Source organism: Salvelinus sp. IW2-2015, linkage group LG17, assembly GCF_002910315.2.
Source record: "Salvelinus sp. IW2-2015 linkage group LG17, ASM291031v2, whole genome shotgun sequence".
NCBI lineage: Eukaryota > Metazoa > Chordata > Actinopteri > Salmoniformes > Salmonidae > Salvelinus > Salvelinus sp. IW2-2015.
The window spans coordinates 4260983-4276548 of NC_036857.1; the positions used below are offsets into that span (position 1 = coordinate 4260983).

At 47.9% G+C, this 15566-nt stretch overlaps 1 protein-coding gene across 1 annotated transcript; it reads right to left on the reverse strand.

The window, feature by feature from the left end:
- Positions 1–2532: 2532 nt before the first annotated feature.
- On the reverse strand, positions 2533–13943 carry zhx3b (zinc fingers and homeoboxes 3b). The gene is made up of 7 exons (XM_024005545.3): positions 13704–13943; positions 6816–7771; positions 6521–6628; positions 4496–6241; positions 3472–4311; positions 2710–3013; positions 2533–2597 (listed from the first exon to the last, which is right to left on the reverse strand). Exons 2-7 carry the CDS (start codon positions 7602–7604, stop codon positions 2587–2589), a joined length of 3798 nt encoding a protein of 1265 aa, XP_023861313.1. The 5' UTR covers positions 7605–7771; positions 13704–13943; the 3' UTR covers positions 2533–2586.
- Positions 13944–15566: the final 1623 nt, after the last annotated feature.

Below are 15566 nucleotides of genomic sequence, written 5' to 3' on the forward strand. Positions count from 1 at the left end.
TGTGAGTTCAAATGCTAGTGATGAAGTCACATCCTTAATGTTTTATCTCTGTTTCAATGTGGATATATGACGGCGGGAGGAGAGACAGGGTGCCACTGGATGCAGTGTGTTGTATTCAGTTCTGCCCACACGTTTACAAGACGGGCTTGGTTTTAGCAGACATTCCGGTGCCAGCGCAGAGCGATGTTTTTGTTTTTTWAAATAATGTTTTATTGTAGCAAGTGTCTACAGTTTCTGCTCTGGACTTCAATACATTTCCACTTGGAATGAAAGGCGAGGTCAATGGAAGACATTAGTTATCTTTGTTTACCTATGTGTTAGTTGTCTAAATTGTAGACCGTCTTAACTGGTTTTGAGGGCAGATAATCTTAGAGTAGAGCGCGCTAGGAAGTCGACTAACCTAATTAAGTGCAGTATTGCTGGCCGAGAAAGACCTAACTGAAATCCTATAGACAGTATCGATTGAAAGGCTGTAGGTCGGTGGTTCTTGTATGCATATTATTCAGCTGAGGGGATGTTTGTCTTTTCCATTGCGGCATTCCGGATGCTCCCAAAGATTTTCTGAAGATTCTTTCAGCACAGCTGTTTGCCACAGAACTGCTGATTGATAAAGACTTCTGTATTAGACATGAAGGGGTTAAATCACTGTGGTCTATAGTGACATGACTCAGCCTGCAGGGGTCATAACAGCACATTTTTTTATGTAATTCGTAAATCTCCATAGCAGATCTTACTGAATGTATATCGGTGTTGTTCCTGAAAGCTCAATTGATCATTCCTGACTGACAAACGCCCCCAGTCGGTGGTTTAATGGAAGTTGCTCTCGGCAACCAATCTAAGGTCACGCACTTTTGTGCTTACCCCCACAATGGTTTAGGCTGGAAGTAGTGGACGCCGGAGTCATATTTCACTTGATATGCAATGCCCCTCTTGAGCAGACCATACAGTCTAAAACCAGGATTTAGAATGTTATGCCATGGAGGGAATCTCCTTTTGAAGCCATATGGATTTAGTTAAGTGGAACATGGGGGTTGGAACTGAATACCTAAGGTCTGAATCTTCCCACCTTTTGTTTTGCGGCCAATGTCAAACTTTCACAGTAAGGTTGAGGGAATGTGTGCATGCACACACACTTTCGCTCTGTGTTGTCCCTGTTGTGCTACATAGCTCCTAATGCTGACCAGTGTGCTTTCTTCCATGGGCCTCGATGTACACAACTATATATATCTACATTGTTCATTCAGAAATCCTGTTGTCATCTACTGTTTCTTTTGATCTAGACACATCACAATTGTGACTGACGGTCTCATTTACAAACCAAGCCTTTCTGTATTGTGCCTAAGCTATGGAGAAAAAGTATTCATTTTAATTTTGCCTTTCATATGCAACATATTCAAGCCTGAGAATTAAAGTACTTAATCAACTATGATTGGCCTGATCTTGTGCTTGTTTGATTATAATGTATAAACAGTCCTATGAATAATCAGTTTAGTGCACATTCACATCAGGCAACTGTAGGCCTACAGTTTACTGAGAAGGTTTGAAGTGTTAAGAAATTGCTCAATGATTAACTCCTCTGATCCACACAAACGTCAACCTCGATCATTGACTTTGAAAATAAGTGACAGGAAACCAATTTGTTACATTGTTTATTCTGCAAATATCTGTAAAAAGTATACAACAGGCCTAACTAAGTATGTTGGAACTTCTTTTACAGTCAGTCAAGATGTTACAGTTTAAGAAAAAGATCCATGAAAAGATAGACGACATACAGAACAGAAGCACTTGATGTTAAAACAAGGACACATCTAATATTCACCTCAAGTCTCCTTTAAAAATAAAATAAAAACCTGTGCAGTTTCTCCTACCCCAGTACCAAAAACCTCTTGGATACAGTCAGTCTCTTCCCCTCCCTCACACCAGTGATCCTCCCACTGGAGGATTGGATTGGTCGATATCTGTCCAGTCAATTTTTTTTAAACACCCCACACCCTCCTTTCACGTCTGCTGGAGTCAAAATCCCAACCTCCCCTTTTCTCCTCTCCCTCCATTCGCAGGAGAGGATGGGGAGAGAAACACCCCCCTTCCTCAGCAAATCCTGCACTTGAGTCTTAACTGGAACTTGTTGTTTTGAAGGAGAAAATGGCAGATTAGAGGATGTGAAGGAGTAGGGTGGGGGGTGTCGGAAAAATGGAAAGCGGACAGGAGGCCATCTTCAGCATAGCGGAGGGTTCGGGGTTCAATGTCCATCCCCAGTAAAAGGGGTGGTTGTGTGGGTAGGGGGGAGTTCAGGGTCCATTTCTAGTGATCCAGTTACAATCACATCTGCTGTCATGCACTCACAACACTCCCCGTGCAAAGACCACCTGCATTGTCTCTCTGGGCCACCCCTAGACCAGGGTCTCCCAAACTCGGTCCTGGGGAGGACCCCTGGGTGCACACGTTTTGGTTTTTGCCCTAGCGCTACATAGCTGATGGAAACAACCAACTCATCACCTTTGATTATTTGAATCAGCTGTGTAGTGCTAGGGCAAAAACCAAAACGTGCACCGGGGGAGGGGAAACCCTGAACTAGACAAAGGCCCCTCAGTCTGTTCCTGTGACAAACGAAAAAATAAATACAATAAATAAACCTTGTATGTAGTGCTACTTTATGACAGTGTCATGTGCCAACATTCTAAATGCATATACCAAGAAAAAAAACACTACCTTTTTCAGGATTCACAGCCTTGGTGTCCACGCTCCTCTCATCTTTCGCTTCTCCACACACCGACTGCTCCTCATCTTTCGCTTCTCCACACACCGACTGCTCCATCTTCTCCTCACCTTCAACCGGCTCTGACGATCCTTCCTCCATGGGTGCTGGGTTGGGTGTTATTCCCCCTGCCACGGGTGTCTCCTCTGTGGCTGCAACACCCCTATCCTTCCCATGCAGCAGTATAGGAGCCTGGGTAGAGAACCAGCGTCGTACCAGCTCTTCGGTCAGCCCACTAGCCTGGGCCAGCTCCAACACCTGTAGAGGACAGACAGTCTTACTAATCACTACTGACAGGCATTCTGCTACTCAACATTTGGACACACAGGCAACATGATACTATAGACACACTTTACATCCAGGTGCACAAATGCCATGTCATTTAATGATMATTTCTTGGTGTTATTACATGTAACTTGAACCAACTCAGTGGCCTTGTGGTTATAGTATCCGCCCTGAGTTTGGAAGTTCGATCCTCGGCTGAGTCATCCCAAAGACTGTAAAAATGGGACCTGAGTAGTCTGCTTGGCACGCAGAATTAAGGAGATAAATTGGGGGCAAGGCACTGCGATAGACTAGCGTCCTGTCCAGGGGGTGTACTTGTACATCAAGCTACAGAAACAGGATCCTGCTCCTATGAGCAGCTCGTGCAAGGGTACTTCAGAATATGAAGATTAAAAGAAAAACTATTTATCCCAGATAATTTAGAGTCCTACCTGTTCTTCCTCCAGACTCCCGTGGGCCTCCAGATGGGCCTTGAGCATCTGAGTGTCTCCCCTCTGGAAGTCCTCCTTCAGGACCATGGTCTGGTAGGCCTCCAGCCACTTAAGCTGGCCGTTCTTCTGCACGTAGCGACAGTCCCCGAACCAACGCACTACCTCAGGCCTGGGCAGCCCTGTGGAAGAGATCAGCTCGTCATACTGGGCTGCGCTGGGCCACTGGGTCCGGACAAACACCTGCTTCAAGAGGTGGAGCTGCTCTAATGTCTTCTTGCCCCGGATAGGGGAGGGTTTGGGGGACGCGGAGGGCTTGAGGGCAGGGGTGGAAGATGGTGCTGCTGGTTTTGGGGTTGTAGTGGGGGAGGGTTTAGGTGATGGAGATGGCTTTGGGGTTAGACTTGGAATTGTGGATGGAGCAGGGGTAAGGGTGGGGGTTGATGTTGGGTCTGGGGAGGGAGACAGGGTAGGCATGGTGGGGCTATCTGCCTGCCCTCCCTCAGACTCCAGTTTGCCATCTGACTCAGTCACTTTGAGCATCTTCAGGTTGATCTTAATTGGGTTCACCTTCAGCTCGGAGCCTGAACCATCCTCCTCTTTCTTCACCCCGACATCATCCTTACTCTTACCTCCCTCCTCCCCTCCACCTGCTTCCATCTCATCCGCTTGCTCCGCCCTCTCCAACTCCTCTTTCTTCTTCTCAGCAGCGACTCTCTTCCTGCGTTCAGCGAACCAGCCGTGGATCTCTCTACGGGTCATTTTGGTCTCGGCCCGGAGGCGGTCCACCTCCTCTCCAGGTGGGTCAGGGTCCTGGCTGAAGCTGGCCTCCAGCGCCYTCACCTAGTGGGGTAGAGAAGAGATTAGTGTAGGGTAGACGAGCATAGGTTTCTCATGTCCCAGTGAGCAATTTGATTGGCAGTAAATACACACTAAAGGGATACTTCACCTATAATAAAAAATTGTTTTATCTTATGGGGGAAAAAATTAAGCTGTGTGCAAAGTCAATYGTCACACCACCACTCACCTGCTGAGGGTCCCTCTCTTTGTAGCGGATGGCTGTGAAGTCTGGGGAGGGGGGTCTGGGTGGCCGTCTGGACGGGGTGGTGGGGGAGGTGGGTGTCTGTGAGGGAGGGGGGCTGAGGGCTGCCAACCCCTGCTGGGAGATTTTAATATTCTCATTGGGAGTGGCAGTGTCCGAGAGGTCCATGGGGGTAGCACTGTTACCACGGGGCGTCCCGGGTGTGGTCGTTGCGCTAGCACCCCCCTGACCGCCCGTGCTTGAACGCCCCCCCTTGAGGTTGCGGAAGTGGTAGCGGCGGTCACTGAACCACTTACGGACCTCGCGCACGGTCAGGCCGGTGAAGGAGATGAGACGGTCCACCTCTTCCTGGTTGGGGAACTGGTTGTTGGTGAAGCTCTCTTTGAGCGCGCTCAGTTGCTCCACGGTCTTCTTGCTCTTGTAGAAGCCGGGGTCCAGGAAGGTGTTGGGGAGCGTTCTGGAGCTGGGGGTTCCACTGGCGTCTGTGCTCCCGCTCTGCGCCGGAGAAGATGAGGAGGAAGGTTTGGTGGAGGGGGAAGATGCCACCTCTGTTTTGGTGGTGGTGGGGTTACTGGTAGGATTACTGGTGGTGGTGGGGTTACTGGTGGTGGTGGGGTTACTGGTGGTGATGGCAGTAGGGGTGGCTGTGGGGCCACTGGTTGTGGTGATTGTTTTCTTGTTGCTCAAGCTGCTGCTGTTAGTATCTTTGCTGCTGTTGGGTTTGTTGTCCATGGTGCTTTTAATATCAGCGGTTACTTGACTTTCACTTATCATTTTAGCAATAGTACTGCTGTTGCTTTTGCTGCTGTTGTTGTACCTACTGTCAGTGCTGCTGCTTTTAACCATGCTGATAGCATTGCTGTTGCTTTTCCCACTGAGATTAGCAATAGCATGGTTGATTTTACCATTGGCGTTAATGACTTTTCCAGTGCTATAAATGCTGTTCCCCCTGTTGTTGCCAAAGCTAAGGTTAATAACACTAGCATGGCTGCTGAAACTACTGCTATTGTAACCACTACGGCTACTGCTGATGTTACTACTAGTACTCCCTCCACCATTACTAGTACTACTAGTACTCCCTGCACCATTTCTACTATTACTAGTACTACTGATACTACTAGTACTCCCTCCACTATTACGGCTACTGATGATGATGTTGTTTCCAATACTACTGCTCTCCACCACCATGCTGATCCCCTTATCGGCCACTAGGGCGGCAGCAGGCCGGGCCTGCATCATAGGGCGGGCTGCAGCTTGGTGCTTGGGTGTGACCGCCAGGGCCATGGGGGCACTGTTGACCTGGATGCTGTTGGCCATCATGGGCTGGGTGACAATCACCCCACCCTGACCCACCAGAGAGCCCTGGAGGATGTGAGGGATCCCTGTAGGCCCCAGAGAGGCAGGCAGGACCCTGATGGTGTGCTGGGCTGGACTGTGGTGGGTCTGGCTCAATGGCTGGTACTGGGTGCTAGGGGGAGATGTCTGTATGATGGTGTTGAACATCTTCTTCCTGGCCTCCTCTATCTCCTCTGGAGACCAGCTGATGCCTTGCTTGAGTCTCTGGGCGGTGAACCAGATGTTGATCTGCTCCTCTGGGAACTTGGTGACCACGGTGAGGTAGCAGAGCTCTGCCTTGGTGGGATAGGGGAACTTACTGAAGGACGTCTTGAGGAAGGAGGAAGAGTCCATGGAGGCGCTGTAGGTTGGGATGCTGCTCAGAGGGATCATCACCTGCACCACAGAAGGTAGAATATATATTTCATGTAGTACCAACATCGGAATTACATTGAATTTACACTACTTCATGTAACTATTTCATATAAACTAGGAGCAGATTTACACTGACAGCTCAAAAGACACTGAAACCCATGTATTTCCATGGTAAATGTAAATACACTAATTAAACTTCATCAAGCTGGACTGACACTAGTCAATCACCAGACACAAATTGGTATGTTAAGAGCTCCAGGCCTCCTGGTAAAATGACAGGAAGTAAATCAATGTTTGTACCTTGGGCATGTTCTTGGAGGAGGTGGATGTGGAGGAGGAGAGGGCAGCGGACACYGTGATGGGAGCTGTCTGATGGTAGACGTTCCTGTTCTGGACCACTGACACCACCTGGTTCAGAGAATAGAAAACAAACATTATTGTCGACAGTCTGATATGAAATGCATTCAACTCCCTGAGGAAACTTGTACACATTCTGGCAATGTAATTCAATGAAGTTAATTGAGCACCAATTGTAATTTGCAGTAATGGACTGACCAAGATGTGAAACACAGAAAAGATCAAATGCACTAAGTACCTGTGTGATGGCAGTCTTGAGCATGGGCAGMGCCCCCGAGCCGTTCACTATCTGGATAGCAGAGGGGAGCGTGACCTTGGTGGCTGTCCCGTTGTGCACTATGGTAGGGACGTGGGTAACCGTCACTGTGGGGGTCTCTTTTCTCTCCATCTCCTTGGACTTAGAGATGGGGAGGGTGTCTGGGGAGGGTTCATCAGGAGAGGAATGGGACACCACAAACCTCTTGGACTCTGACTTCCCTTTCATCATCCTCATGATGGGGGTCTTTGTGATGGTGATCTCTGTGTCCCTCCCGGTCTCTGACCCTGTCACCAGACTCTGCTCCACCACCACCCTCCTGTCCCTCCTCCTCAGCTGCAGGGTGGTGCACACTGTGCTGGGGTGAACCTGGGCATTGTGCAGGGCCAAGCCCTCAAACTTGGCCGCTGACACCCCACAGTCCACGCACTGGAAGCTGGGGTCAGCTCTGAAGTCCGGGTGGCCACTGTAGACGTGGTCCAGGAACAGGTTTAGGTCCTGGGTCTCAAAGTTACACGGCCTGCAAGTGTAGGTGCCACACCCATCTTTGACATCATTGCCCCCCTCAGGCCTGGAGGATTTGCCTGGGGATCGCTCCCGGGGGCTCTGCCCGTTACCGCTCGCACCCATAGAGGGGTAGCCCTGTTCCCGGGCCTGTCGGAGGAGGGAGAGAGGGTCTGACAGGCATGAGTCCTGCTCCAGCTCCTCCCGGAGGTGCATGGTCTTATGGGGGATCATACAGGGTATGGTGGATTTCCTCTTGCTGGCCATGGTTGGAGCGGATGGTGTGGGGAAGGGAGGGGGGTTGTGGTAGCCGGCCAAGGAGTACAGCAGTCAGTTTGTAGTTCAGTTGGGGCGACTATGGACCAGCCATTGGGAGGGGAGCGTGGTGAAACATGACCATGAGTTGGGTTTGCTCACGTCTCAGTGTGTTTGCGCTGAAAACAAGATGGAGAAGAAAAAACACAATTAAGCTTCAAGTCATCATTATGAAACTATACTGTAAGAGGTCAATCATTTTTATACCGAGTCCCAGAAGCATATTACACTACGTAATGAAATTCATTTGATACAGACAAAGGAAAGGCCAAMATGCTCTGATATGAAAGATGTCTTGAATTGTGGTACAGTGTTCTATCATTTTCAGTGTTGTTTCTTTGTCAATAAATACAGTCTGCTCCTTTAAAAACTCAACTCACAAGCCAAGTAACTCAAGGCTGTCTTACAATTCACACCACCAAAGATATTGGCCAATATTGGGTGTTTCTCTCTGCTCCCCTCCTAGTCTCTCACTCTTCTGTAAAAAAGTTTTTTAGAGAGCTATCCCAGGCCACACCCTCTCTCCTCCACGCCTCTAACTTCCCCAGCCTCATACACAGTACACCCTCAGAGGGAACACAACCCACCCTGGACAGACGCAGCACAGCGCATGACAGATCCACACTCATAGGCTGGCCAAACAATTCACACCACCAAAGAAAACATTAGTGAATATTTTCAAATCTGTAGCGGGACATTCACTCCACAGGATTTTGGTAGACTTCATTTGGGTAAAGGTGGGATTCGTATTAGGCATGCGAATGGCACACACACAAAGATTCAATCTCTACACTATCCAAACTTTTCCTATGTTATAACTACCCCTACAACAACAACAAAATGGCGTAGCTTCCTGTTAGGTGTGCGACTTCTCCCTTCCTTCCCCTCACTTCCTCCCTCCCAAGATGCATTGGTGAAATAATGGAGGACAGCAATTACTCCCAACGGCACCACACACACACTACCAGTCCTTCAACCCAAAGCCTCCTCCATGAACACAATGAATCCCCCTACCTTATAAGGAGCTTACACACCTCTGTCTCTCACCTCTGCCACATGGCAGACATGTCCACTGTGCAAATTAGGTCAGCGTCATCTTACCCTCTAACCCAAGTTCCCTGCATCCACACACACACAGGGTGGGAGCAGAAACCATAGTAAGATGAAGTCGGCCCTACACACTGGTCTAAGACCTGTTGTGTTTCCCTCCTGATGGCGCCGAAGAGCAACGTGTTATTTTGTAGTCCCAACTGACTGGACCCAAACTGCCGACCAAAGTTCCAGTGAGCCTCTGAGCTATGGACTAAATGGTGTAGGGGTGTAGAGTTTCAAATCTCTTAAAGGTGCAGTGGCTTTTGGAGGACTGAGGTGGCGGATGTTTTGCGAATAGGACATGGTGTTTAAATGGAGTTATGGAGAAAAAGCTTGACCTGACTTACTAATCAGCGCATCTGTATCGATTCTATCAATGGGGGAGTCTTCTTCAATAAAGAGAGTGGGTCATGTGTTGAAAATACACAATCACTGAAGACGATATTGCAAATGATAATCTGAAAACAACGTTTCATCTTTTGTTGCTACTGTGAGTCTCCTATATTACGCAGCAAGCCAATGACCAGTCCCTTCCGTAACATATTCACCAACAGCAATATCTTATGTTTTTTATGCCTCAAACTGTGTTAAAAGTAAAATTGCTAACCTCATTGAAAATACTTTCCGGTCTTCTCCAAAGCATCATACTTTTCCTCTACACTGGTGTCTGGTGTACGAGTGGTTAACAGGCAGAGCAGGCCTTTGCCATTGTGGGGGGAACGCGATCCCCCCCCCCCAAAGGGAGTAACTGCCCTCCGTTTTGGCTATAGTGCCCCCCTCTCTCTCTCTGCAACCCGCCACTCCCTCTCCCCTGCCATTCAGTTCTGCATCAGGGGGCACAGCTTTGCCAAGGCGGCCAAGTCACATGACCAACACAAAGGCTTATGGGGGGGTGGGCAGGCCCTGCCATCCATCACATGGGCCTGATGGGGAGAGGGGGGGGAAAGAGGTTGGTGGGGGATGGGCAGGAGGGTTGGGGTGAGAGTGGAGAAGCGAGGGGGGGTGTTAACGGTCTCGGAGGAAGCAGTTAGGTGTTTCAGCCAGGAATTTTCTGCCCCAATACCACCCCCCCATCCACCCAACCCCCGCTCCCTCTGCCTCTCTTCGCACTACAATCACATCAAGTCATTTCTCCTCCCCCTCCTCGACTGCGAAGACTGGAATGTTCCGCCGCAAGCTCTTCAGCCAGTGGACACAACCTGAGAGCTGGGCTGCAGTGTGTGTCTGCACATGTGTTTTTCTGAATGAGCATGATATGTGCGTGTGTGCCTTTGTGCCGAGTACCACACGCCAGCCCCCGACTGGCTACAACGAGCAGTTAAAAGACACAAGATCACAAACTGTGTGTGAACCCCCCATTAACACCTTGGAGCACCACCGTTAGGCTAACTTGACTACTGTAGGTTCACACAACACACAGCTGGGAGGAGAGCTCATTCTCCAGGTGGACTTTTGTTAAGCAGTATTTACACTGAGTATCTCCGAGAGGAACATTTCACAGAGATTACATGAACAAAGAACCTGCTTCACAGGAATTGAGTAGATACATGTATCAGTACAACACTGGTGAACCTCTCCTCTTGATCTCAGCAGATCTCAGACAAGCCCTGTTGACTTATGGGAGATCCGCTGAAAACTAAAATATGGGTCAGAAATGTTTTTCCATGAGCACAGCGAGACTTACCATGAAGCTTGATTGTGTGTCAGTGTGGGTGCTTGCATGCGTGCGCACATCAGTGTGCCTGTGTGTGAGCATGYGGGGTGTGTGTGAGCACGGGGGAGTGTGAGTGTGTGCTTGTCTGCATGCCTGTGCGTGAGGCTTGTTTACCGAGGCAGTAGGGCGGCCATTTTCCCACACAACACAGCTCGCTGTGACCCACACAGACAGAATGTGGTTATTGTCCTGACACTCAAATAATCTGTCAGAGGTAGAGCGCTCAAACTCACATGCCCACCCGTCGCTCTATCATACCCTGGACTTGCTTCTATACTCTGTGTATAGTCCAATATTAGCCCCCACACACTAGAGACCAACACTCCAAATAGTCTAGGAGCGTAGCCGGCCGGGTGCGTACGCCATCCCAGCCAGCATGACATCCCTGACTATGGCTCCTGTCCCTCATCTCTGCTGTATGCCTGTCTGTCCACGTGACAGTGTCCATCTGTCTGTCCTCTCTGTGTGAGAGAGACTCTCCCATATCCCCTAGCCTTCCCATGTTTGCTTGCCTCACCCCTCCCCCTTCTTCCTCTCTCCCCCTTTTTCTGTCCCCTCTTTCTCTCTGACCCACTCCCTTTCTGAATAAGTTCGGCCAAGAGAGACAGGTCGGCAGTGCCACTGGTATGTTACTGTCCCCATGGCAACTGCCCCCCCCACCCCCGTTCCCTCCCACTCTCCTCATTTCACTCACTCGTGCATCCACCCACAAGCTCACACACAAACAAAYACACCTCAAATGCCATCCAGGTCCTGGCTCTAGTGGGCTTGTTTTTTCCACACACTCCTGTGAGTGGTGACTGGAGAGTCCGTGCCCTGCTCCTATTTCAGTGCCTCACTCACGCGGTGTGCATGTCTTCTAGGTGTGGTCGCCCTCGCCAGCGCACGCTATTGGCTGGTGCGAATGGCGTCCTTTCCTTTCCTGCTCACACTCTGTACAGACAGACGCCTGGGTCACTGCCCACCGTTACTGAGAGACAAGCTGGGAGCACTGAGGCCAGTTCTCTTTGTTTCCCTGAGACCCTCTACCCCTTTAAAATAGCCATACTCCCACCATACTACCCCTACAGTTACCCTTCTACATCCCTCCTCAGCTCCCTCTAAACCAGGAGTATGTGGTAGTAATCTCTCCTTCCATCACCACCTCCTCCTCCTCCTTTCCCTCCTCTGGCACCACAGCAGAGGCTTGCGTATGTTTGTCTCTGAGGTTTCCCTTCATTCAGGCTGTATCATTTGTTCTTCGCTTTTGGCAACAGAAACAAAACCCTAATGACACTGTCTCTACACATTGTCAYAGTTCAGCTGCTGCTGAATCCCAATTGGGCTGTGTTCAAGTCAGGGAGCGCAAACGGCTGCAAAAAGGTTGCGAAAGCCTGCGTTGCTGTGGCCACTGGCAGTGCAGGCTTTAAAGCTGGATTGTTAAGAGGGTAGGGAGAGAAAAATGGCGGAGCACCACCATGCTCTGTGCTGGCCAACCTAAAATGGCTGACATCACAGGCTGTTAGCCAGGCAGTGCTCTGCCGGTTACTGTTGACCTAAACCTGCTGGCTCTGGACACAGGCACACACGCTCTCTTCCTCCTCTCGCTTCCAATCCTCTCCTCCTATAGAAAAAGGGGTCTTACAGCAGACAGCCTTAGTGGGGTTTTGTGGAGAATAAAAGTTGAACAGTTGGTAAACGAMCGCAGGCCAACACAGAAAATAGTCCAAGTTTATTTTGAAAAATGAGGACGGGCAAGAAAATGTTTAACTGCTACCCTTGCCAGACATGTTGATGAAATACAGRCAAATAGTTGTATGTTTTTATTTATAAACAAATAAGGGATAGTTTAAACTACCACGTGCATGCAGCAGCTAAATTATTCTGTGTGGCCTACATCTCACAACAACAATGCCAATGGAGCCATTGGGGACACTTTTCAAATCTGATGGTAACAGAGTCAGATATTAGAATCATTCTAATGCAGCCTATGCTATATTGAATTACTGTCCATATACAATCAAGCATTTGTGCCAACACCAGGCCTGGCAGACTGTGCCACAAAGAGAGAAAGGGAGGGTGTGTGTGCGCGTGCGCGATCAGGGAGATAGGCACACCACCATGACCTCAGGCAATCAATTCAACACAAAACACAGTTACTGACTAAATGCACCAACAACCCATTMATAAATTATTTAATGAATCTCATCTGAAACACTGAACCCCTCTTCATATCATAAATGACTAGTCTACCTTTTTCTCCCCAACAATGGTATGTCAGGGGTGAAAACTGTGACATGGTTGATTAATAGATAGCTGGATTAGAGTTGGGGCTCTATGGCTGTTTTATCATGTGGACATCAGATACAAATTTGCCCTTTGGGAACAGCTTTGAACTAATATCTATCATGCACAGAGAGCATGGCAATGTTGACATGTGGTGGGAGTAACCTAAACAGCTACTGCTGCTGCGTGCATACATTCATATAGCCTAGGCTATCAGGCATACACAGTACATTAGTCGAGATATGAATGTAAATATGAAGAGACAGAATAGTGAAAACTATATTCTGAAAACATTTATCATCCAAATACATTTGATTACTAAGCAGACAATGTCTGTCATATCTAGAATGSGAAAAACATAGTATATTTAGTCTTATACTCCAATAATTGTAGATTACAAATTGCATAACAGCGTACTAAACTGGCATGGTCAAACGATTTTATGACATCTAGATATCTTAAAGTTAAACTTTCATAGCCCATCTTCCTCAAAATCGTGCACGAGGATGCAATATGATGGACTGATTACAATAAAATAATTCTACATAACCCATAACGCCTAGAGTGCGTCAACGTAAAGCAAGTTGTTATGATAACTAACTACATTAGTTAACTGATAAAACTGTGATTAATTAAAATTGGGAGAGTGATTTTAAGAGGAAAGCCTGTAAATTACATCTCGTCAATGAGACAGTCAGGAAAATTAATTGATACATTGTAACAAAACTGGCGCGTGTTGTTCTTCCGCTCAATTGCGAAGTGAGCGATAAGTTAATAGGCTGGCTACATACATCTTTGTAATATTGTAACCAATTCAGAACAGGGGAAGAGACAAGCCTCCAAAAACTACTCGCCCCTTGCTGTCGCCATTTTATGCGAGCGACATGCAGCTGGCTAACATTAGCACCATAAAGGTAACGCTCGCACAACTTTGAAAAGGTAAAAACTCGTTTTTAAGAATAAATTCACAGAAACCTTACCTTATTTGATAGAGGTGGAGTTCAGATTGTGGAAAAAGTCAAAAATAAACGTAAGCATATGTAACAAAATAAATAAATAATGTGAGATTTGGGGCTTTGTTGATGCCAACTTAGGTAGGGTGGTACCTCTCTCTTCCTCGAATGGTGATAAACGTGATACTGGCCACTTGGGCTAGTGACACAATGGCCCCCGTCGTTCTTGTTTATTTCGAATGGCTCTCACAGCTTCTGGAGGCGTGTGGAGAGGGAAATACGACGCACGTAGTCAGCATAGAGACAGGCACGTGGTACAGAACGTCATTACCGACCTCTTAAGACCTCAGATCGTCTTGAATTTAGAGAGAGAGGGGTTTCATAATAAAGAAAAGTGAACTTCACCCTTCAATATGGTAGTCTAAATTACTCATGTTAAAGGCTTTCCTTTCAGTTGGTATAGGCTAGTCTATACCTCTATGCCACAGGAGGTTGGTGGCACCTTCATTGGGGAGGACTGGCTCCTGGTAATGGCTGGAGCGGATTTGGTGGAATGGTATCAAATACATCAAACACGTGGTTTGATGCCATTCCATTTGCTCTGTTCCAGCCATTATTATGAGCCGTCCTCCCCTCAGCAGCCTCCACCGCTGTACTGAGTTAGGCCTAATGTGTTTTCATACCCTAGGTTTTTAGCCTAGGTTACTTTTCTGTTCTTATGTCTCATGGGGTGTGAATGCGAAACAGCTCTGATCCTGCCACCACAGCCTCATGGTTATCAGACACATCAGACATGCATGTGAAGTCATGCACACATCACTTTCAATGTGGTGGATGGGCTACAAAATCTGTAGCACAGTAAGGTCCAGATGATCAAATGCTGGAACAGGCCTACCGTTAATGGCTGATCGTTTTTATAGGGATGTATTTAAGCACTACTTTACTTTATCAAGATTCTGCAAAGGAAAAGCACACAATCTCAGATTCCCTAGTGAATTGACTGAGACCATTCATCCATGTTGTTCTTGTAACGAAGCCTTCAAGGCTTACACTCAACTTTAGAGACTATGACATTTGTACTCTGCCTTCTTCCTGGTCTTGACCTTTATGCACAGGTGGTATARTGCTGTGTAGTGTTGTGCAGTTGGTTCACAGGTGGTATAGTGCTGTGTAGTGTTGTGCRGTTKGTKCACAGGTGGTATAGTGCTGTGTAGTGTTGTGCAGTTGGTTCACAGGTGGTATAGTGCTGTGTAGTGTTGTGCAGTTGGTTCACAGGTGGTATAGTGCTGTGTAGTGTTGTGCAGTTGGTTCACAGGTGGTATAGTGCTGTGTAGTGTTGTGCAGTTGGTTCACAGGTGGTATAGTGCTGTGTAGYGTTGTGCAGGTGGTGTAGTGGAGTAACACGTTGCCTTAGACCTGCAGGACTCGAGTCTGCTCCCAGAGCCTGATGGTGGACTAACACAGTCTGAGTCTGTAGTTACACATACCGCACAGGTTACATACTAGGTCGGCTGCTGGGGTTCATGCAAAGAGATGGAGGACAAGAGTTTACTAATGGTAGCTCCTCTGACCAAGCTTAATATCTAGGGTTAAGCTCAATGGGCTAACACAGGCTCAAGTCCTTCAAACAACCCAAGTTTGATACCAAATTGGTCACACTAGTTTCCCTCTAACGGTTGATTGTGCCCCACTACATCAGTGGTGGTTGTAGTGGGATGTCTGCTGTCTATGTAGCAGTTYGCCTTGGGGGTTGGATGCAGACCTGTCTAAGGTATGTGAGGCCTGGACCTTTATGGCAAATATGTCTTTGCCCTGTAACCACAGAGCAGTGGTGGAAAAAGTACCCAACTGTCATACTTRAGTAAAAGTTAAGATACCTTAATAGAAAAT